Source organism: Rhamphochromis sp. 'chilingali', assembly GCF_963969265.1.
Source record: "Rhamphochromis sp. 'chilingali' genome assembly, chromosome: 17".
NCBI lineage: Eukaryota > Metazoa > Chordata > Actinopteri > Cichliformes > Cichlidae > Rhamphochromis > Rhamphochromis sp. 'chilingali'.
Genome location: NC_137944.1, coordinates 10,605,306 through 10,628,396, shown reverse-complemented (window position 1 = coordinate 10,628,396; position 23,091 = coordinate 10,605,306). Strand labels below are relative to the sequence as shown.

The following is a 23,091-nucleotide window of genomic DNA, read 5'->3' as shown; positions in this document are numbered from 1 at the left end:
TAGTTTGTCGTTTATAGACTCTCTCCAAAAGGTCTACTGTCATCTTCACAGGCTTCAGCTCCAGGTTCTGACTGCATCACCTCCTGTCTGCATGTGTACTTGTCATTGTTCTGTATCAGGAGTTTCACAGATGGTTCTCCTGAGGTGCAGTCATCAGAGTAGAGGAAGAAGTGCAGTGGGGAGAGAACACACCCCTGGGGCAGGCTGGTGCTGATGGTCTGTGTGTGGCATTGTGATGCTCCTCAGCCTCAGCAGCTGCTGCCTGTCAGTCAGGAAGCTGGTGATCCACTGACAGGTGAAGGGGCACCTGTCAGTGGATCACCAGAATGACCCTGCTGAGATTTGGAGTAAACCATGCTATCACTGAATGTGAAACCTTTTTCTCAGGGCTTTCTGATCTGTTCCAGCTTCAGCTGCTGACTCACATGCCGTTAACTTCTGGCTAAAAATGTCCCGCACAACCAGAAAGTAGCAAGGAGACTCCGGAACTCTCCTCTGACTCCGACAGCCTCCGCTTCAGCAGGGGCGCTGTTCGCTCTCTCCGCACCGCGCTCCTCGACTCGGAACTCGCAGCGTGTTTACATTCCTGCTGGCTCTCTTTGTCCCGGAGGCTCCCGGCAGGGAGAAGCCGCAGAATGTGCACCGTGCAGCTGCTGCGAGTGTCGGTCCACGAGCGGATCAGCGCCGCCGCCGAAGACTTGTTGCTGCGGCTGGAGAAGGGAGAAGAAGCAGCCGAGCTCCCGACGATGAGAGCGCTGCTGACCGAGCGGCTGACGGTGGCCGCGGAGGAGATCGTCGCTCTGTTGGAGGAGACCGTGGCGGAGTACCAGGACAGAGTGGAGCGCTCGGAGCGGGAGATCTGCCGTCAGAGGAGGCTGCTCGATGCCGTGCTCAAGCCCGAAGTCCGGCTGCAAGCGGCAGGTCAGTGTCGCGCTAAACGCAAGCAGGACCCACGCAGAACACAAACAGGACCCTCGGTATGGGCTAACCAGCTGGTTATTGTCACCGATTAATGAGTTACTGGCTCCACGGAGACATAGCTGATCGTTCTCTTTTTCCAGTCAGCAGAAATCTGAAATATTTGATCTTCGAATTAATAAGCTTTTGCAGTCTCATCGGTCATAAAGGTTCAGTGTAAGCGCCACCGCAGAAATACTGTTTCAGTCTTCTTCTTCTTCTTCTTCTTCTTCTTCTTCTTCTTCTGCATACGGTTTACTGGCGGTTGGCACTATTTCAGCCTGTTGGGGCCGATGCTTTTACTCACACTGCTTTCCAGCACGTGTAACACCAGGGGCGGATCTAGAAGGGTGGCATGGGGTGGCAAGTGCCACCCTAAAATGATCCCTTGCCACCCCAGTTTTGCATATGACAGTGTTGTTTATTAAAATAAGATAGCATTAACAGTTTGAGCGTAGTTACAGTCAACAGTGAATATAAATGCTAAAACTGAATATATTGCATAGTGTTCCCCCCTCCACCATTAACAAATGGTTCAGCCCATAGCAGGACCGGCTTTTTTTTGGTAGCAAGTGATGGTTATGATTGTGCCAGAGCACATTTTGAACAACACCTTGGGAATTTCGCTTTTTACACAGATGGTTGGATGTTACACTGTGGAAATGGACGGAAGGTGAGTGTTATTAACCCTGCGTGGTCCACGGACACGCTGCACCTCCAAATCACATGACTGATGTAAGCTGACATAGAAACAGGCTGCAGCCACGCTGAGTCTCTATTTCAGCCCACATTGAAAGTTCGAACTTCAAAGTTTTTACATTTTAATTACAGGCCAGTAAATCCAGAGTTATGATAATATATATATATAAGCCATGCTTTTTTCTAAATACTGTCGTCACGTTTGTGTGTGTGTGTGTTTTAAGCGTTTTCTAAGGACAGCGCAAAAACGGTAAAGAAAGAAATAAAGCCACATGTTTCCTATCGGTGGAAAAATGTACCATGTTGACCAATTAAAAAAAAAAGTCAACACGTGGGATTTGGTTGTTTAGGAAGAGGGGAGAGTTTTGTGACGTTTAGTGTGGAGTGTATACTTAGTGTGTTGTGTTGTGTAGTTGTTCTGTTGTGTAGTCGTTGTTTTGTTTTGTGTGTCAGTGAGGGCACTAATTAATGTCACTAAGACACATTTGCAACGTAAACACTGTCACTAAATAGAAAACCAGCGGAGTGATACACCTCCTGTTGTCAGGCCTGCAGGTTTATCCCTGTGCTGTTCTCCTGTTTTTACTGGCACACAACATTTGTGGGGCATCTTATTGCAACACCTGATTGTTCTCTCATTTTAGTTTTAGTAATATTTTTAAATGGTTGTACAAAATAAAAAAACGGCAGGTCTATTGGCCGCATTTTTAGATAAATTGTTGTTTATGTTTCCAAAATGTACATTTTATATTTGCATTTCAAGTTATAAAAATTTACTCAACATGTCTGTGGTTTTTTTTACAGTAAAGAAATACTACTAGGATTTTAAGTTCTTTGTGTGATTTCAGATCAGTAATACTAATGCAGTATGTCAGTGAAAAAAAATTCAGTTGAGCTGAAAAGAAAGATACCAAACGAGGCAAGGGGAAAAAAATAAAATGAAACAATTTGAGGGTGAAATACAAACGTAAACTCAAAAGGAGTCAAAAATGGCCGGTTGTATTTCAGACCTCAGTGGGTTCATCCAACAAATCGTGAAAAATTAGATTTAAATTTTTGTTCATAACAGTGCAGATTTCTGACATTTTGTGTAATTTAAGCTGTAACAATGTGATTGTTTTCTAACAAAAAACAGTGTGAAACTTAAGTTAGACTTGTGTTTGTAAATGAACCGCCCCATGTTGTGTAGCTTTCTGGATTTTATACTTATTGGGCTACATATTTATTTATTATACACGCTATACAGAAACTCACATGTTTTATGTAACTAAAGTGTGTAATTATGTGGGCTACAGACAATAATCAAGTTATAGACTGTATTTATATGAAAAACGTGTATACTTACTGCATTTGAATTATTTTAACCATATGTAACCACCTGCACATGTGTTTGAAAAAAAAGGCTTTGAGGGTCATCAGCTGTTCCCTCCACTTTTCAGTCCACTTTAAACGCTTTTTTGGTTCTGAAGAGACGGCGCTGTTTCTGGAGCATGTTCATGCTTCTTCCGCTTTGTGTAACAGAGCTGATAGCACGGTGAGGTGTGTTCACAGGCTGTGGTCCTCATTTACCAACAGTGCACACGCACAAATCTATGTGGAAATCGTGAGCGTGACAATGACGATTCAGCGATATTTGCATACTTGGATTTTTTCAATGCTGCTGCGTCACTTTTAAAAAGGTCCAACAGCTTTGTTGTGAGCAGAGCAGCTTTGAGCTGCGTGGGGAGTTTGAAATTCTTTAAAAGGGGCTCACCTTAAAGAACAGGAGGTCTCCATCAGGTTAAAACATGTTTTCATGTCTTTGCTTTTCATGGAAAAACATTCTATAGATTATTTTAAGCTTTCCTATGTGGATTTTTATGGTCACTCATGAGTCAGTCATCTTATAGATGGGAATTAAAATGTGTTTGTTTTGCTGGTGGGACAGATTTTAGGATTTGCATGTACATATTGTTATATTATTATCCAGTGTATTGTTGTGTGTTGTTTCTTCTCTGGTTTAACTTCAAGGTTCTTCTACACACAGGAAATACCTCCATTGTGCAAACAGCCAGTCAGAGGACAGCTGAGATTAAGGTGACTGTGCAGTGTGCAGGTATGTGCATTAAAGTATTTCAGAATCATCACCATGACAATATTAATCTTAAAAATATACATTAAATATACATTAAACTGTTCACTGCTCCGCGGGTATGATGTATGTTTGATGCTCCAAGCAGCCCAGAAATCTTAGCAGGTTAAGTCAGAAATTAAAGATGCTTCCGCATCAGGTTAACACAAACCACACAGCCTGATTCTGTGTTCATTTTTTCCAAATAAAGGAATCTGATCACATATGCTCAGACCAAAGCTGGTGATTCTCGGTGCTCTGGGGTGAAAATGGTCCATATGTTAATGTAAATTGCATTGATCTGCACCAAGTAGATGAGGAGGGCAGGAAGAGCACAGAAAATCCCGTTTATTTTTTTCAAAATCAAAGACCCTCTGTAGACCAAACACTTGGCATTTCGGCATTATCATACCTGTTGGATTGGACTGAGTAACACCTGGAAATAAAGGTGCTTCGATCTGCATTACATCTGAAAGCATTCATCCAGCTGATGTCAGGACCTATCATAAATAAAATCAGAGTAAAGGAATTAAAATTCCAGTTTTTAAAAGGAGTTGAAAACCGTGTAAATGTAACTAAAACAGAATATGAAGAAAGAACCATTGGGGTCAGTTACTGTAGTTACTGTAATACCGGTTTCCACCACAGGGTGGAGCATTGAGTCAGTCTAACTTTCATCTAACAAGCTCACTCATTCAGTACATGTTTTGATTTTCGAAAGCGGCCTCTGAGGAAATGGATCAAAACATATCTCAAAATGCTCCATGCTGTAATGAGGGGTGGGTGATATATCAAATATACTCAATGTATCGCAAGTTTTTCCACGTATGATGGTTAAAAATGACTTCATCGCAATCATCGGGTATAAATTGCCATGGAAATATTAGAGTGAAATATTGCCGCAAAAGGTAGCAGTACCACAAATTTATTCTACCAGCTGAAACGTCATCCACTACAAAATTAAGAATGTTTTAAACTCCACATATCAGCGTCTCCCCACACACTAAAGAAAATGTTAAATAAACCAGCTGCAATTACCTATAAAGGTTCTTGGTCGCTCTCTAGACTTTTATTTCTGTAATTTGAGGTCATCACATTTTTTATTTTACAGTTTTTATATGTTATAAGCACAAAAGAGCACCTTTTTCATCTCAATTGTTTTATTGTCTCGTGAATTTATTGCTTGATGTACTTTTTGTTTCTATGATCTTTTGCTTGTTAAAGGTCTATTGTTGACCACAGAAAGAGACATAAGGTATGTCCCAATTCGTAGGCCGCATCCTTCAGAGGCCGCATTTGAAGGCCAATTACCTCACGGCCAGGCGACGAAGGCTGTCATAATTTGAAGGCTGCTCCAAATGCGGCCAACAACTGTGTTGGGTCGGGTCCTTTTTTCAGTGTTTTATTTGTTTCTGAGTAAATCGGTTTAGCTGAGATTAAAGTTATAGTTTTCACACAGCTGAATAAACGTCAAACAGGAAATGGTTAAACAGAAATGTGAGATGGTCGAGAATTTACTCCAATGTCATGTTATATATTAGCGAGCAAGGAGCAGACGGCTGAGTTTATTAAACTCCACCGCGACAGCTGGTGACGCAAATCTGAAAGCTAGACCGTCCCATTCAACAGCCTCGCACTTCTGGCTTACTTGGCTTTCAAAGGACCTGGCCCACATAGACCGCGAAGGCCAGGTCCTATGCGGCCTATGAATTGGGACATACCTATACTGTAATGTATAGTCACTTGTGAAAAACCTTTGACTGGTTAAAATAAAATATTTCAATTTATTCACATTTTTTTTGTGTTTAAGTAAAAAAAAATAAAAAAAATAAAAAAATTTAATTGTCGATTTGAATGAGTATACCAGTGCAATTTTGGGCACTATATGAAAATAGCATTTGTTTTTGGAGGTTATTTAACATATCATGATATATATTGTGTATCGTGATGTAGCCCCCCCCCGAAAAACGTGATATCAGATTTTCCTCATATTGCCCAGCCCTAGCTGCAATAACTCAGCCATCACTAGGTGCATCTCAGGTGTTCTGATCTGATTGATGCTGACAACTGTTGTTTTCCTCCTCAGATCCTCTGCAGTCAGTGACGCTGTATGACCCAAACGACCCCACAGACCAGGATCCCTCCGATCCAGAGGAGCACGATGGCAGCAACGTTTCCTGTCCATCATCACCTCCTTCGCCCTCGCCATCCTACCACCCACCCCTCTCTGAGAGCAGCGATGGAGACCCGGACAGTGACTGGATTGAACATAGGCGGACTCTCAGACCTCTCAGGAGGAAGAAGCGTAGCCGTCCGGCGCTCAGTGTCACAAGCAACCGGAGGCGCTCGAGTCTGGCTCAGAGCTTCAGCTGCCACGTGTGTGACCGGGCACTGCAAGGGAAAGGCTTCCTACTCAAACACGTCCTGCACACCTGTGCCAGCAACCCAGACTTTCGCTGCGGTTACTGTGGGGAATGCCTGGACTCTGCCGATGGCCTGAAGGCTCATCTGCAGATGCACCAGGACAAAAGCAAAACATGCTCCTTCTGCGGGAAAACCTTCCATTCCATCCTGGCCCAGGAAATGCATGTGCGGTTGCACACAGGAGAGAAACCGTACAGCTGCAACTTCTGCGGCAAGAAGTTCAGTCAGAAGGGCAACCTGACATCACACCTGCGTGTCCACGCAGAAGAGAAAGCCTTCAAATGTAAAGAGTGCAGCCGTGCCTTCTGTCACATGAGCTCTTTGGAGCGCCACATGGAGGAGCACAGGAGCTCAGCAGTGCACACCTGCAGTGTCTGCGGTGAGGGGTTCAGTAAACGGAACAGTCTGCGGCAACACATGGCAACTCATCAGAAGAACGACAGCCTCAGAATTAAGACGAACCGCACTTCAATACCGTCCTTCCGCTGCAAAGTTTGCAGTGACACCTTTGATAGGAAGACCCTGTTAGTGAAACACGTGGCGACTCACCTGCAAGACACGGACTGCCGCTGTGGACTCTGCGGACACCATTATGAGTCCTCTGACAGCCTTGCTGCCCACCTGCGCTCTCACCGCGAGGCTGGCGGCACCTGCAGCATCTGCGGGAAGTGCTTCCCGGGCCAATCGGCGCTGCAGATGCACCTGAGGATCCACACTGGGGAGAAACCCTACAGCTGCAGCTTCTGTGGGAAGGCTTTCAACCAGAGTGGCAACCTGAAGACACACCTGAAAATCCACACGGGTGAGCGGGCGTTCTCCTGCAGCCTGTGTGGGAAAGGCTTCACCCAAAAACAGACCCTGGACACACATGTCCGCTTTCACAACAAGGAGCGCCGCTTCCTGTGCCAGGTATGCGGGAAGGGCTTCATGCAGGATGTGGACCTTAAGAGACATATGCTGATCCATACCGGGGAGAAACCATACGCCTGTAGGGTCTGTGGGAAAAGTTTCCAGGCCAAACGCTCGCTTAATGGGCACCTTAAAGTGCATTTAGCTGGCCAGGAGGACTCGAGGCCAGAGCCGCAGAGGACAGCAGAGGACAGCTTCTACTCAGGATTCACGCAGTTGTAGTACCACAGCACCTCCCCATTATTCATAATAGCACAGAACACTACAGTTGACAGGAAGTTTCTGACAAAATGGAATCTCTATAAAGTTGGTCATGTTTTCATAATGGTAGTGGTACCACCTTCACTGACTGTACTCCTGTCGTGTCCATCTGTCTCCCTCTCATTCACACACATGCATTCTGTTTTCCTCTTACTGGCTCCTCTTTTCTCCAGAGCATACCTCCACCTCTCCATGCTCTCCTCCACCTACTCACTACAGATCACGGCGTCATCTGTAAACATCGCAGTCCACAGACCTTATCTCTCAGTCGGTCCTTCACCACAGTAAACAAGAGGGGCTCAGAGCATACCTGATGTAATCCCACCTCTACCTTGAACCACCCTGTCACTCCTACCACTCAATTCACCACTGTCTCTGTCCTCATACATGTCCTGCACCACCATCACAGACTTCTCTGCCACTCCTTACTTACCGCAGTTCCTCTCTGAACTGCTAATCATCTGATCCCTCTGACCCACAAAGACACAGTGAAGCTCCTTTTGACCTTCTTTAAACTTCCTCATCAACACTCTCAAGGCAAACATCACATTCACTAACTGTCATCCTTTCTCATTTTCTTCATTCATCATCTCCTCCATGTACTGCTTACATCACATCACACCCTCTTCACTTGTTATTACATTTCAGTCCTTGAAACAGCTTGGTCTCTATGTCTAACCAGTCTCCTTCCTTGGTGTCCAGTCTCACATACAGGTCACAATAAGCTTTTTCTACCATTGCTGTCCACTGAGCCTGTGTACTTCTGTCTACTTTTTTCAATCAACCCACTTTTTCTTTGCTAACCTCTCCTGTAGTTCCTCATTCCTCCACTAAGTCTCCTTGTCCTCTTTCCTCTCACTACTCAGTCCTCTGTTAACTCTACCTGCCACCGAAAGCTTGTTTCACCTCCTCCGTGAACTCTGTACAACATTTATTTTTCTACAACTTCCACCATTTAATCTTTGCCTCTACCTTTGCTCAATTCCACTGCTTTTTTTTTTCAAACTTTATTTTTTTTCTTTAGAAATACACAGTGCATCTTGCTCCTTTATACATGCGCATATATACACACATACTGTACACATACACCCACACCTACATACATATACACACACCTTCAAATACCTACATACATACAAACTTTGCATATTGTTGTATGTGTCTACACAAGTGCCCATTCAGCACAAAATGGAGAAAAGTCCAGTTGAGCACTAAACAAGGTCCCGGAAATAAAGTTAAATGAAAAGAGATTGAGATGGGAAAATCATTTTGTATGACCATATCTTTGAAATTTTTCTTTACAGAGTCTTAGAGAAAAGGTAAATGTTTTCCATTTCAAAAATGTCTTTTACCTTTTTAATCGTTGTTTTCTCTCTCCAATAAGATTTAATAGCAGGACAGGTCCAGAATATGTGATAGTGATCAGCCATGGTGTTGCCACATTGTCTCCAGCAGTTACTAGATTCAGGTTTGCTATTCTGAAGTGGTTTATTTTTAGGGTTAATGAAAAATCTAATGTTATTCTTCCAGGAATATTCCCTCCAAAGAGGGGACCTTGACGTGCTATTGTTTGTCTTCTTTCTCCCATTTGGTCTTAACATATTGGGTGTAGTGCTTCCTGAATGATTGTAAATATGAATAGTTTAGAGATCAGCCTTTTATGTACTTTACCTTTCTAGGTGTTCACAAATATGTCAATGAGGCACCCACTACCTTACAACTTTATCATTTTTATTAAAGTGGTGTCTCAATTGTCTATAAAAAGCAGTTTTATTTAACCTGTAAGTTTCACTGAGTGGTAAGAATCTGCCCATATCTGTTTTGGCTGAGATTTTACAGTATGCTGTAATACCCTTCCAAGTCCTTTGTGGTAGTGTAAAGTCTGTATCATATCCTGCCCATCTTAGTATTCACACTTTCCTTTCTAAATTATTAGTTTTTACCTTCTTTAATCCCTATGTTTAAAGCTACTTTAGTGTACACGTGTTTTTCCTGTAGGCTTATATCACCCAATAAAGACTGTAAAACCTGTCTAATTGGGTAAGTTCAAAATCTTTTCATTTTGCTTCGTATCTAGTATCACAAAGTCTAACCAAGTACTGAAGCTGTAATCGTAATTGTCCTCCAGGTTAGGTAAAGACAATCTACCTTGGTCTTTTGGTAACTGTAGAGTCTCAAGTTGTACCCTGGTTTTTATCTCGCCAAATAAGTTGTGAGATCATTCTTTTCCACTCATTAAGTTGTTTCGGGGGAATTTCAATTGGCAGGGACTGAAAAAGAAACAACACACAGGGTAAAATTGTGAAGAAAAAAATGGTCACAATTTCTATTCTGCCATACAGACAAACTGTCAAAGGTGCCCATCTTCCTGAGTCCACTTTTATATTTTGTGTGATAGCGTTATAATTTAAGTTATAAATTTCTGTCAAATCCTTTGTTATGGTGACTCCAAGATACGTCAGTTTGTTAGTATTCCATTTGAAATTATGCATTTTACGTATGTTTTCTTTTGGTACATAGATGCAAGTTAGAGTTTGGGTTTTTTGTATATTTAATTTGCAACCTGAGTATTGGCTAAATTGTTTAAGACGAGTCATCAATTTAGGGAGGCTAGAGTCCGGATTGGACAAGGTCAAAAGTACATCATCTGCATATAAGCATATTTTATACTCCACTCCTCGATTTCCTTGTCTTCTCTAATCTATTGAACCAGGGCTCTATAAAGAGTACAGACAAAGTAAAGTTTAGGGGACTCCCCTGAAGACATCCTCTCTCAAGCGTAATAATCCTAGACAGATTTCCATTATTTTTTATCTGGGCAGTTGGACGACTGTACAGCAATTTCAAACAACGTATGATCTGTTCTTTGAATTCAAATTGTTTTAGTACTAAGAGATTCAGGATTTTGATTTTTTGATAAGTTTGAGGAGTCCAAGGTAGGGTGTAATTGTACATTTCAGTCTCCACCACATATCAGAACACCTGATGTCTCTGTAGCAACTAAATCAAACATGGTCCTTAATAATGATTTGTGTTGTCCAGGAGGTCTGTAGATGTTAAGTAGCATCACTACTTTAGAGTCTAGAGTTCCTTTTACCAAAATATATAGTCCTTCCTCAGCTGGAAGGAATTTGTTTTAAAATTAGAATTGCAACTCCCCTATTGGGTCCCTTTGTGTTTGATAAATAAAATATGTATTTCAATCTGGGGTGTTTAGGTTTTTGTGCCCTTTTTTGGTAAAGCGGGTCTCCTGCCAAAGAATTATATGATGGTTTTCCTCTTTCATTCCAGCAATAAGTTTACATCTTTTAACTGGGTTTTGTAACTCATTGACATTAAGTGTTAGTAAACTATACTGCTGAAAGGACATGCCTTGTATAAGAAACAGCATTTACATTGTAAACCTTGGGTGACAAAAAACACAACACACATCTGACAAAACTTGGAACTTTAACTGAAACAGAACAAATGAGAGAATGGTGGTTTCTACTCAAAATCAGAATTTCCCAAAAACCTTTTGGAGAGGAAAGCTCTTGCATTACGAGGGGCCTCTCCTCGGTAAGGTTATGAATAATCAAAGTATTACAAAGTAGTTAGTAGTCAAAATAAACAGGAAAACAAGCTTCCAGAACAGTGGCTTATTCTCCAAGTTCTCTAAGGCAGACATTTGTAACTTCCAGTGTAAAATTAAACTGAAATGGTTACACTAAATTATATTTAGTGTTGTTAAACTAAAGTGTCAAGCCTTACCCAGGGAAAGTCAAATCGACAGAGAAACTGAATTTCTCTGGATTCTGTGGTTTGGGTCTCTCTCTGTGACTTCTTTGCATTCACAGCTCCGTATCACTTAGGGACAACTCCAATTTAATAAACGTTTCTAAAAAAAACTCCCATAGTTTGTCTCTTACAGTGTCTTCAGGAATTCCGTATACACAAATGTTGTAGCTATATTTTTCCCAATTTGTGTTTTCACCTTCTTTTCCCCCCGCTTTTTTTCCTCCATGAAATCTGTAACAGTCAGTTTAAAGATTAGTTGATTCAAATAAAATGTCAGATATCTTCCATTTGAATCTTCTCAGCTCTGAGCACTCCTCCTCCTTTAAGTGACATGTATTTTCCCTCAAGGTGCCACAATTGGTTTTTGCTTCAGCAGCTGGTGGAGAGTCCGCTGACATGAGTGTGAAGGTTGTCTGTCTCTCTGCGTTAGCCTTGCGTCAGCCTGGTTACCTGTTCAGGTGTGCCCTTCTTCTCACCCTGTGGCAGCTGGGATAGGCTCCAGCCCCACAGCCCGGAGTGGGATCAATTCTAGTTATGATTTTTGGTTTAACCTTCAATATTTAACCATTGCCCTAAACTCGCGACAATCTGCTTTAACTTTGGAGAGAACTGAGCATTTTAAATTTTGTATGTTTTTATACAACCTTATTTCCAAAAAGTCCTGTAAATGAAATTTAGGGATATGTGAAACTGAAAGCTGAAAAGATCCATTTATGCGTATGATATTGATGGTTTCTATTTTTAAAGGTTGTGATTTAAAAAAGAGAACAGGGAGTATGTAAACAGTGCCGTTTCCTTTCAGTTACCTGTGGAGCTGAGCAGAGCACTGATGTGGTAACATTGATTTGACATTTGTGTGTATGTGTGTGTGTGTGTCTGAGACTCTGTTGCATCAGTAAAATCTTTGCAGCACGTTCATGCCTCCAGCAGGTCAGGAGAGTCTGAAGGGAACCCAGTGCTGTCGCTCTGAAGTCATTTGAAGAAGGAAAAACATGATGTTTGAAGAACACCACAGGTGGCCTGAGTTTGTTCAAACTGATCCACAGTCTTTGTGGCTTCAAGTTTTTTTTTTTTTAGCTGATTTAAAAAAAAAAAAATTTTTTATGTTGGAGTGATGAGTAATCAGAAGGATTTAATAAGTTTCAAGACTTTTATTGTCAAATAAATGTGTGTGAAGAGTCAGTGTACAGTGCTGACCTTTCTTCTGTGGATTGGTTCTGGTTGAGGTTCGCAAAGAGGAGGCCTGGCCTCGGTCAGCAAACTGTTTACAGGCCACTGAGAGAGAGCATGTGCAGCTTCTCTCTGTGAGCAGGTGACGCTTGACTCTTCAGTCTGATAAAAAGGAGAGTAGGGCTGAACGATTTATCGCATTTGCGATAATATCGCGACATGATCAAGTGCAATTTTCTAACCGCAAAGGCTGCGATTATACTCTGGACATGTCCAAATTCATGGGCTGCATCCTCCTGAGGCCGCATTTGTAGACCGATTACGTCACAGCGACGTGCCGAAGGCTGTCCAAATTACTACCATATCCCAGAATTCATAGCGCGGCCCAGCCAAACTCCAGTTTCCAGCAATGGCGGCCGCTACTAAGTTTTAAAATTACTCATACTAATCTTTCAGGGTCACAAAATAAACTTTTAACATATTTTCAGGCGAGAAAGTAGTTGTGTAAACATCAAATATCTGCTCGGTTTATCAAGATATCCCATATTTGCAAAAGTGCTTCGACGTTTTCAGAGGCGTCTGCTACCCACCAGCTCGACAGCTAGCCGGGAGCTCGAGGATTACTGATGCGGCCGAGAACGGCACAACTCCCGGCACATCATTTTCAGATCACCGCGGAGTTTCGCTGCTCGGGTTAAACGTGATATATAAGTCACTTAGACAACCTAAAAATGTTATTGTTGGGCTTTTTTCAGTGTTTTGTTTGTTCGTGAGTAAATCGGTTTGGCTGAGATTAAAGTTATTAGATTAGATAAAATAAAACTTTATTAATCCCCCGGGTGGGTTCCTCCTTGGTTTTCACACAGCTGACTAAACGTCAAACAGAAAACTTATTAAACAGAAGTATGAGACAGTCGAGAATTTACACCAGTGTCTGGTTATATTTTAGATAGCAAGAAGCAGACGGCCGAGTTTATTAAACTCCACCGAGACAGCGGTGACGCTAATCAGAAGGCTAGACCGTCCAATTTCACGCCTTTAAACTTTAAAGGCGTGTTTGTGTGTGTGTTTATACAATTGCTATTATGTTTGCACTTTATGTGTAATGTTACTGACTGCAAAGATCAGTAAGATGTGTGTATTTTTTATTTATTAGTTTTATTTATTTAATATTATTTTTTAATTGAATGACTGTCTAGTAGTTCACAGATGTCGAAAAACTGAGTGTGGTAAAGCCACTGATTTTTTTAATGTATATTTCTGCAATCTGCACATTGTACTGACTTTCATTTTAATGTTTACACCAGGGTTCCTTGTCAGCACTTTATGCTCAGATGTTTGTAAGCTAAAAATAAACTATTGTGTATGTTCAAATATACTGTTGTGATTGAAGAAGTTAAATAAAAATGTCAGTCATCAATTCATGCATCACCTCATGTCATCATAACAGAGGTCTGTCTTCCAGGAAAGAACAGTTTAAAATTAATGTAATATAGTATTGGCCATGCTATATGATGTATTGCTTGTCTTTGTTTAATAATACAGAAGACAAATACCTTAAAAAATAATCGCATATCGCATCGCAATCGCAATATTGGGGCAAAAAATCGCAATTAGATTATTTTCCATAATCGTTCAGCCCTAAAGGAGAGAGACTGAAAAACATGCAGCTCAAAGCTGAAACTAAGTGTCACACTGAGTCTGTGTGCATCTGTTTAAACACAGATGCTGTTTCACATCAAGCTCTGTGTGTATGTGTGTGTGTGTGTCTGAGACTGAGAGTGAGCTGATGTGTGGTGTGTTAATGTTTCAACCAAGGTGATGGCCTCAGAGTATTTAAAGATGAAATTATTCCAATTGTGGAGGTAAACACAGACGACACGAGAGCTCTCGATTAACACTCCTCGTTTATAACTCATCACCACACAACTCAATACTTTTCCCTCCAAAACACAGCAACAACACTTCCTGAGAACTGGGTGTGAGTGGAGCCCTCCAGTGGTCCACCACACAATGATGATAGCACGTGACATCCTGATCTCTGTTCTTTAGTGTGGTTTAAATATTGGAGTTTCCAAAATACTAGCTCAGAGTACTTCCTGTCTGTACAGTTGCTTCCTTCACTCAGACGACCTTCATCTTCTGTTCTGAGGAACATATTAATGCGAGAACATAACTGTGAGTGTCTCAGAGTAATCACATTACTGTTACTATTACTCTGACCTCATAACCCGAGTTATCCCCCCGCAGGGATAAAGTTTTCCTCTTTGGTTTGGCTTTAAATCCATCATTGTGACAGGAAAGGAAGACTTGATTATGCTTTCTGTTCACGTTTAACACACAAAACGGACCTTCACGTAAAGAAGTGGCTTTGATGATGAGCTGCAGATTTTATAACCAGAAGAGGAAACAAGTCACCACAGCTGAAAATTCATTTTTCTATACCTCTAAACTGGTGTGTGTGTGTGTGTGTGTGTGTGTGTGTGTGTGTGTATAAAATTTTATTTTTAAACAAATCGGAAAGAAAACAGAAAAATAAATACAACAGATATAGTAGAAAAACAAGTATAAGAAACCAAATACAGGCTGATATTTCGGATCTAACTTCTCATTTCCTGTGCGTTTGTTTCTTGCTTTGGTACTTTTACCCAAATTCTGATTGGCAGCAGAGGTCTAGACAGTTAAACACAGGGTTCACACTTAAAGCAGCTCAGCTGGTACATTTATCCGCCTTAATATAAAAACACTAGCACACTTTTTCCACAAAAAATAGTTCCTGCGCTACGGTCTCTCTCGGGAAGCGATGCGTCCTCCACTCCAGCAGGGTCGTGCTCTGGCTCGTCGATACTGAGCATAGCGGGTTTTCGGGCTGTTTACCTTCCTGTGGCCGCAGAGCTCTGAACCGGGATGTCTCTGACAGAATCCCCGCCAAGCTGCTGCAGACACCGGGCTTTGGCGGAGTCTGTGTCAGAGCTGCTGGCACGGGTTGCGGAGGAGGTTCTGGGCGCGTTGGAGACGCAGAGCGGCGGTTCTGGGTCCTCCAGAGGACCCGGCCGTCTGCTGCGGCCGCTGCTCGCCGAGCGGCTCGAAGCGGCAGCGCAGCAGATCGTCGGGCTGCTGGAGCGGGAGGTGGAGGAGTCCCGACGACAGCTGCGGCGGCTGGAGGCGCTGCTGAGCCCGGTGGTCCTGCTGAACCGGACAGGTGAGCTCCGTGTCTGCTGCCGTGGCTCTCCGGGCAAACAGGACCGGAGCTGTTCAATCAGAAATCGATATTGATCGGGAAGAGGTGACATCACAAGAGCATTACTGTAGTTCAGGAACAGCACCGGAGAGTAAAAGGAAAAGGGCGGCTTATCAGCCTCACACATGGCAGAGAGACAAACAAAGACACTGTTTGAAAGAGTCATATCTCGTAGAAAACCTCAAAGTCTGACTGCTCAGGAACCAATCCTTGTAATGCCACTGGGCAGCTACTTTAAAACACCAACTTTATTAAAACAAAACAAAACAAAGTTTGAAAGCTTTTTTTCCTTGCTGGCTATTCTCCTACTGCACATACTCAGAGGAACATCATAGCTTTATACAGGCACACTGCAGAGCAGAGACAGTAGGTACCATGATGGCGGCTGCTGGTTTGGCACAACCTGCTCTCAAGCCTTCAGATCAGGTCTCTGTACTCAAGAAACCATATGTGAAATGGAGAGGCAAGTCTGACTGAAACTATTTTCTCATTGGCTAATAACCAAGTCTTAGAAATGCCATGGCGCAAATGTACAAAAACCACGTTGTTTTACATAGGCTTGTCGAATTTCCCAGAGGAACCCACCCGAGGGATTAATAAAGTTCTATCTTATCTTATCTTATCTTTCTGAGGTCTTATAGACAGGTAGTCAATAACCACGTCAGGTTAACCTGACACGTGGTTAGGATCAGGATAAAAACGTCTCAATCTCACAGATCTACAGACTGGTCTGAGACTGTCTAGCAACCACAGGATGTGAAAGGTTGCTGGTTACTTCCCTGTGATTTCTTTGTTTGCTAAAACATTGCTGCTTCATAGTTTGAATGGAAGTGATGGATTTGCGTGTAAACACTGTCAATTGCACAGCAACTGTTGGTTGCTATGTGTCCTATATGGTGGACAAGTCTTTAGCACATGTGCATAACATGATGTGAAAATCATTCAGGTGGCGGGCAGCATGAACACCCAAGTTTGTAAATGTGATAACCTGAGAACAAGGTCACCTAGAACTTTCAAACTGATACCATAAGTCTATCTGCTAAATAATAATAATAATAATTTTTCTTTTCTCATAAATTTAAGGCTTTCACTTCACCTCATCCACCTTTTTCGTTACTGTCTTTAACTTCTGTGGTCCTGGCACACTGTAGTACTAGTATGAATTTCGCTTTGTTCAGCAACAGCAACATGAAAATTAGAGAGAGCCAGTGAGAGCTGTGATTGGCCTGTTAACACGTGCTGCAGTTTAAACAGATGTGTTTAATATGAGACAAAAAAACTAATATCTGCTTTCTGTGATGACATTTTGTTGGCGATCGACTGTGGTAAATATGCATTGCTTGTTTAGTTGAATCTGACTGCTGCATTTGACACGATGGATCATGATTGTGCTGATCTCTGGTAAGGTTGGGCGATTGGACAAATATATAGACTACTGACAACAGGGCAGCCTATTGTCGAAAGTTTTTACAAGGGCCATTTATTTATTTATTTGTCCATGAGTAAGTTTGCTAATAGTGTCTGTTAAAGCTAACAGGCAGTCAACAGAAATAAATAATAGCGTTGTTTTAACAGCACCCTCCTTTAACTGCGAACAAATGCACCCTCCTCAGAGTGCACCCAAATGCAGCAGCGATTCATTTATTCAAACTCATAACAGAAAGAAAGAACCGCAGTAGCCTATGTTCAGGAAAGAAAAGCATTTTATTTAATTAAAAAAACACAATGGTCGGGAAGGAAACAAAGAGAAACTGGCCTCTTATTTTCCATTATAACTGTGTTTACAGGCCGTTCCAGTGTTTATCTGTCTTACACACTCGACCAAACAACAGATAAGTTAAAAATCAAAATGTCTCTTCCAGCGAACATAAAAAAAAATCCCCAATGTAAAGTTTAGTCTTTTGTGCGATTCGGCGCATCTCAAATAAATAAATAAATGAATGAATAATCCAAAAAAGTAGCTATATTAATGCTGAAACAAAGAAGAAAAGAAGGTAAAATATTCCCTCCAAACAAAACTTATAAATTCTTTGACAGGAAAACAAGCATTTTTACTTTATCCGGTTTTAGTAGTGTGCGCAGGTGGTTAACAATATTATGATGCGTTCTGAAGGTGTGCTTGTGGCTGGTATACACAGATGTTTCCGTGCCATGTGTGACATCAATAGGAAATGTTTTTCATGAATTTTCCACCAAACCAGTGGATCGTCTTCTCTGTCTACGACCTCCTCGGTGAGGTAACAGTCCATTTCTATCTGCGCCTTCTCCTGCAGTGTGCAAGTTGGCAATTAGTTCGTCCATGTTTGGACTTCTTCTGTGTTGTAAACGGGCAAATCAGTCCGTGCATTGTTACATCACTCTGCCCATCGAAAAGTCTGTGCATCCATGAATATATCGTCTATCGTCGGTTATTGGACTGACGATTGTCGGTTGGAAAATTTTTACATATCGCCCAACCTTATTCTCTGGACTACAACACTGTGTGGGAATTTCCGGCTTGGCACTTTTGTGGATAAAATCATATCTTTCTAACAGGAACTTTTGTTTTAAGTTGGGTTCTGCTTCATCATCTGTGGCCCCTTTACAATGGGGGGTACCGCAGGGCAGTACTGTTTTCATTGTTTCTCCTGCCACTGGGTATGATTTTTCAGAAAACACGATATTTAATTTCATCTATATGCTGACGTTTGCCAGCTTTATCTACCTTTCAATCACTCTGATATCTCCTCAATTGGACTCCTGCTTGTTTGTCTTAGCGATTTGAAGTCATGGATGGCTCCAAAAAATGTATCTAAAAATAAAAATCTAAAAATATTTCTGCTGTGCAGCACTTTGATCGGCTATGTGTTGTTTTTAAAGTGCTATATAAATAAATTATGAATGGAGCTACAGATGTGTGCTGCATTCAGGTGCTAGTGGAAACACTGAACATCTGTATTTCATGTTGTTTCACTGTTACTTTCTGTGTCTTTCATGCCGCAATTGCTTTTATGAACTGTTGACGGTTTTTTCTTTTTTTTTCTTTCAGACACATCTGCTCTTTGTAAGGTTGCTGCTAATGAAAGTCTCTGCCCACAGGCAAACTCCATCCACATGCCTTCACCTCTGCCCAGCCCTGCCTCCTCAGACATCACCTGTGCAGCTAAAAGTGATGACCACTGGAGAGGCAGCCAAAACTCACTCTGCATTAAAGGGACAGATAGGAGAACCACAGACAGGAAGTCCAGTGGGCAGAGACAGCGGACAGCATTGTTGGCGCGCCCGACAAATCAGCCTTGTGTCCTCTGTGGAAAGATTTTCCGCCATCGAGGGAATCTGTTGAAACATGTGAAATTGCACTCAGACTCCCCCGAGCATCTCTGCGGGGTCTGCAAGCAGCGCTTTGAGTCATCAGACAGTTTGTCAGACCATCTGAGATCTCACATGGAAACCATGAGTGGTGGAGGCGGGACCTGCAGGGTCTGCGGGAAAATGTTTCAGAACATGGAGACACACATGAGGAGCCACACTGGAGTTAAACCTTTCAGCTGCGTCCTCTGCCAGAAGAGCTTTCCCCGATCCGGAGCATTGAGGCGCCACAAAAAGATTCACAGCAGAAGAAGCACTGACCCTTGCCCCATCTGTGGACTCAGCTTTGCTCAGAGTGAACTTCTCCAAGAGCACCTGAAGATCCACGAGCACGGTGGAGACCAAAATGAGAAAGACAGCGGGAGTGAGGACAGTCAGCCGGACTCACTGAAGCCAAAGCGCGAGGGACCAATGCCAGATCTGAAGTCGGCAGTGCTCTACTGCAGAGTCTGTGGTGATTCGTTCCACAGTCAAGGCTTCCTTAGGAAACATGCCCAAATGCACTGCAGGGAGTCAAAGAGCATGTGTGGCATCTGCGGACAGCAGCTCGACTCGCCAGATGTTCTTCTAACACATTTGCAGTCACACAGAGAGACTGGTGGGACCTGTGGTGTCTGCGGAAAGACTTTCCAGAACATGGAGACGCACATGAGGAGCCACACAGGCCTCAAACCGTACCACTGCTTGGTCTGTGGCAAACACTTCCCCCGGCCAGGTGCGCTTAGGCGCCACAATAAGATCCACAGTGGTGAGCGCCCGCATGTTTGCAACTGCTGTGGCAAGACCTTCATAGAGAGCAGCGCTTTGAAAACTCACAGAAAGAGTCACTCATTAGAGGGTCAAGATGGCGAGTCACCGGCGCACTCTCACACCAGGACATCTGACATAGAGAATGCCAGAATGCCGCCACGCTGTAAAGTTTGCGGTGAGTCTTTTCACAGTAAAGTAAGTTTGAGAAAACATGCCAAAAATCACTCGGCAGAGTCTGTCTGTGGGGTCTGCGGTGAAAGTATGCCGCCATCAAAAACGCTCACAGAGCATCTGCAGAGTCACAGAGACACCGGCAAAATCTGTCACGTATGCGGGAAAACCTACCAGAACATTGAGACTCACATGAGGAGTCACACCGGCATCAAACCGTACCACTGCAGTGTCTGCGGGAAGTCCTTTCCGCGGTCTGGTGCTCTGCGGCGCCACAAGAGAATCCACAGTGGGGAGCGACCATATATCTGCGAGTTCTGTGGCAAGACGTTCATCGATAACGGCGCTCTCACCTTGCACATCAGGAACCACACCAGAGACAAACCATCCAACCGCATCTCTTGCGAGACATGTGGGAAGAGCCTCGCCTCCATCCACGTCCTCGAGGTTCACAGGAGGATCCACACAGGCGAGAAACCCTTCCAGTGCTGCATCTGCGGGAAAGCCTTCAGGCAGGTGGGAGGGCTGAATGCCCACAAGCTGACACACACAGGTGAGAAGCCATTCAGCTGCAGCCTGTGCACTAAGAGCTTCAGCACCAAAGGTTACCTGGAGACACACCTCCGCTTCCACAGGAAGGAATGCGCGTTTAGCTGCCACCTGTGCTGGAAGGCCTTCGTCACCAAGAATGACCTGAAAAAGCACCTGCTGACGCACAGTGGGGAGAAGCCATACAGCTGCCGGCTCTGCGGCAAGAGCTACCAGGAAAAGCGCTCCCGGGACGTGCACATGAAGGTCCACGCAGACGCCAGTGACGACCCAATCACGGAGCAGGACACTTTGCAGCCACAGCTGCTGCAGCTGTAGAGACCAGTCCAGACCAGTTTGTACTGGTTTTACTAACTGATCGGAGACAGAAAATATTTTCACAAGACCAAATAAAATCTTCCTGAATATGTATGTTTTTTGGTGTTTGCAATAAAAAAAAAAAAAGCTCCTGCAGGGCTTCAAAAACAGAGGGCCCTGAAAGGATCCAGTTCTTTAACCCAGGATTGTTTATTCTGAGTTCCACTGAATCCTGGGTTCCTGGTAATGTGCTAAAAATAATCCTGGGGTGAATGAGTCAACTACTTTCATTAAGAGTTTTTAGCTAATGAGCTCAAAACATGTTTGAGACCACAGGACACATTTCTGTTTTTTTCCAGCATTTTACTCTTCCCAAAACATTTAAACATTCAGAAATAAATAATTTGGTTTGATAAAATGTTCTCATAAGAAAATTAAAAACTACAGAAATTTAAAGGTGCACAATTTAAATGAAAAATAAAAATTTAGTTCATAAAACAAAATTATATTTTTTAATTTCATTTTCCAGTTTTCCTCCTAATGAAGCTACTGAGTACAAAGTTCTTCAGTTATTACATTAACAGTAGCCAGTGCTGTTCATTATTGTAGCAGTGGGGTGAATTTAAAACTTTTATATCAAACTGCTGCCATGTTTTGTTGTTTTCATGGCTCAGTCTGACTACTTTGATTGATGTAATGTAGTGACCTCAGAGAAGAGCAGCAGAATGAGTGTGTACATGACAAATGGTTTTACTGTCCGTTAAAAACTGCAAACACGAGTAAACCAGAAACGCTTTCTCGTGTCTGTTTTTTTTTTAAATTGGAAATTTGAAGACCAACAAAAGGAAGTAAAACAACATCATTAAAACTTGTCCAGTGCTTTTCTGTTAATACTCACTCAGTTACTGCTGTAAAAGTACCCCTGACTTCGACTTTTACTGCACTGGAGTTACTGTTTTTTGGGGATGACTGCCACCATCACCAAATATCAGGTTCATCCTGGGTCTCCAGAGCTCCTCAGGGACTTGGACCAGAATCTGCTGGTGATTTGAGTTTAGCTCAGAGAAACACAGGTACGGACCAATGACTGTAGAAACACGGACCCATATCAGATACCCTGCCTTCGGTCTGATCATAGTATCTGTAGAACCTCAGCAATGAGAAACCTGGTGGTGACCTTCAGAATGAGGATCTTCATTTCAGTCTGAGAGGAGATCTGCAGCTTTGCAGCTCTAACCTGAGCTGATGAGGTGTCTCGTCCCTGCCAGCAGCCAGTGAAAGGAGTCTGCTCTTGTCTCAGTGCTTACTTACATTTCTTTGCTTCTGCTCACCTTTAGAGCTTTCTGCTCTTATATAGCTGTGGACTCCAGTCTGGCTGCTACTGTTCATTGTGTGAAAGTGCGTTTGAGTAGTCCATGTTTCTGATGAAGTTTCCTCACTGAGAGACATGACCCTGTCTGTGTATCTGTGTGGGAGCCATAATCAGAGCAGTTCCAGTTTCCAAACACTAAGGAAAGGAGTTCCTTTATTGTTTCCTTTAGCAAAGGCCACACTGGAGCATCCTTTGTGAAGAGGGAGGAGCTGAGATGGGTGATGCAATTTTACTGCAGTCATAGAAATTCCAAGCAGAGCAGAACACAGCAGGTGAATATAAGAAAATAAGATGGATTAAATTTTATAGGCTAACAGACAGAATAACTAAGTGAGACAAATTACTGTGATGTGTTCAGTCACAGCATGATGTACTTATAATGTGCTGTAATTTATTTACAAAGACAGAGCCAATTCACTTCAGTAATAATAACTGCAATCTACCAAGAGCAGAACACTAGTCTCTATATTAGTTGTTACAGTTTTTCTCGATTGCTTAAACACTATAACCAGGCCTCTAAACTAAAATTTCAAAACCGTAACGCTATTGTTCAAAAAGCTCACCCATTTCCCTGAACTATAAACACTATTCCCTGCTTTGACACATGACTCAAATTTGGTGAACTGTTACTGCAAAACTCTACACACAAATCCCTACATTTTACAGTGCTTACACCATGTAGTCATTTAGAAAGCACTAGCATGCAATAATGTTAACTTAAGTCAGCATAGCTTGAGCTCAATTAGCACACAATTAACCAGGTGGAAACACTAGGAGTCAAAATTTAGCACACACCAATCAGAACCTGCGATGGATAGATAAAAGGGCCAAAGCCAGCTCATTCAGGTTTGAAACAATGGATCCAAAGAGATGCAAAGGAAGAGGACGTGGTGGAGAAAGAGGACGTGGTGAAGGAGGAGGACGTGGTGGAGGAAGAGGACATGGTGAAAGAGGAGGACGTGGTGGAGGAAGAGGACATGGTGAAAGAGGAGGACGTGGTGGAAGAGGAGGAGGAGGTGGTCTAGGACAACAGGAAGGTGGTGGAGCAGGAGGGAG

At 42.7% G+C, this 23,091-nt stretch overlaps 2 protein-coding genes across 3 annotated transcripts; both read left to right on the top strand.

Moving 5' to 3' along the window:
- The first annotated feature begins 29 nt into the window (after nt 1–29).
- LOC308385062 (uncharacterized protein) lies at nt 30–10,563 on the top strand. Its single transcript, XM_080863783.1, has 3 exons — nt 30–921; nt 3,683–3,751; nt 5,853–10,563. The coding sequence occupies exons 1-3, from the start codon at nt 636–638 to the stop codon at nt 7,319–7,321; spliced, it is 1,824 nt and encodes a 607-aa protein (XP_080719909.1). The 5' UTR covers nt 30–635; the 3' UTR covers nt 7,322–10,563.
- Nucleotides 10,564–15,179: 4,616 nt separating this feature from the next.
- LOC308384057 (uncharacterized protein) lies at nt 15,180–22,883 on the top strand. 2 transcript variants are annotated; one of them, XM_080862370.1, is made up of 2 exons: nt 15,180–15,509; nt 18,577–22,881. In XM_080862370.1, the coding sequence occupies exons 1-2, from the start codon at nt 15,215–15,217 to the stop codon at nt 20,682–20,684; spliced, it is 2,403 nt and encodes an 800-aa protein (XP_080718496.1). In that variant the 5' UTR covers nt 15,180–15,214; the 3' UTR covers nt 20,685–22,881. The 2 variants fall into 2 exon arrangements, with proteins under 2 accessions (XP_080718496.1, XP_080718497.1); XM_080862371.1 differs by having other exon boundaries at nt 15,371–15,509; nt 18,627–22,883.
- The last annotated feature ends 208 nt before the right edge of the window (nt 22,884–23,091 follow it).

Coding starts and splice junctions, on each gene's coding strand:
- LOC308385062 (XM_080863783.1), top strand. CDS start 636: ATGTGCACCGTGCAGCTGCTGCGAGTGTCGGTCCACGAGCGGATCAGC. Junction 922..3,682: donor AGTCCGGCTGCAAGCGGCAG/GTCAGTGTCGCG, acceptor TTCTACACACAG/GAAATACCTCCATTGTGCAA. Junction 3,752..5,852: donor GGTGACTGTGCAGTGTGCAG/GTATGTGCATTA, acceptor TTTCCTCCTCAG/ATCCTCTGCAGTCAGTGACG.
- LOC308384057 (XM_080862370.1), top strand. CDS start 15,215: ATGTCTCTGACAGAATCCCCGCCAAGCTGCTGCAGACACCGGGCTTTG. Junction 15,510..18,576: donor GGTCCTGCTGAACCGGACAG/GTGAGCTCCGTG, acceptor TTTTTCTTTCAG/ACACATCTGCTCTTTGTAAG.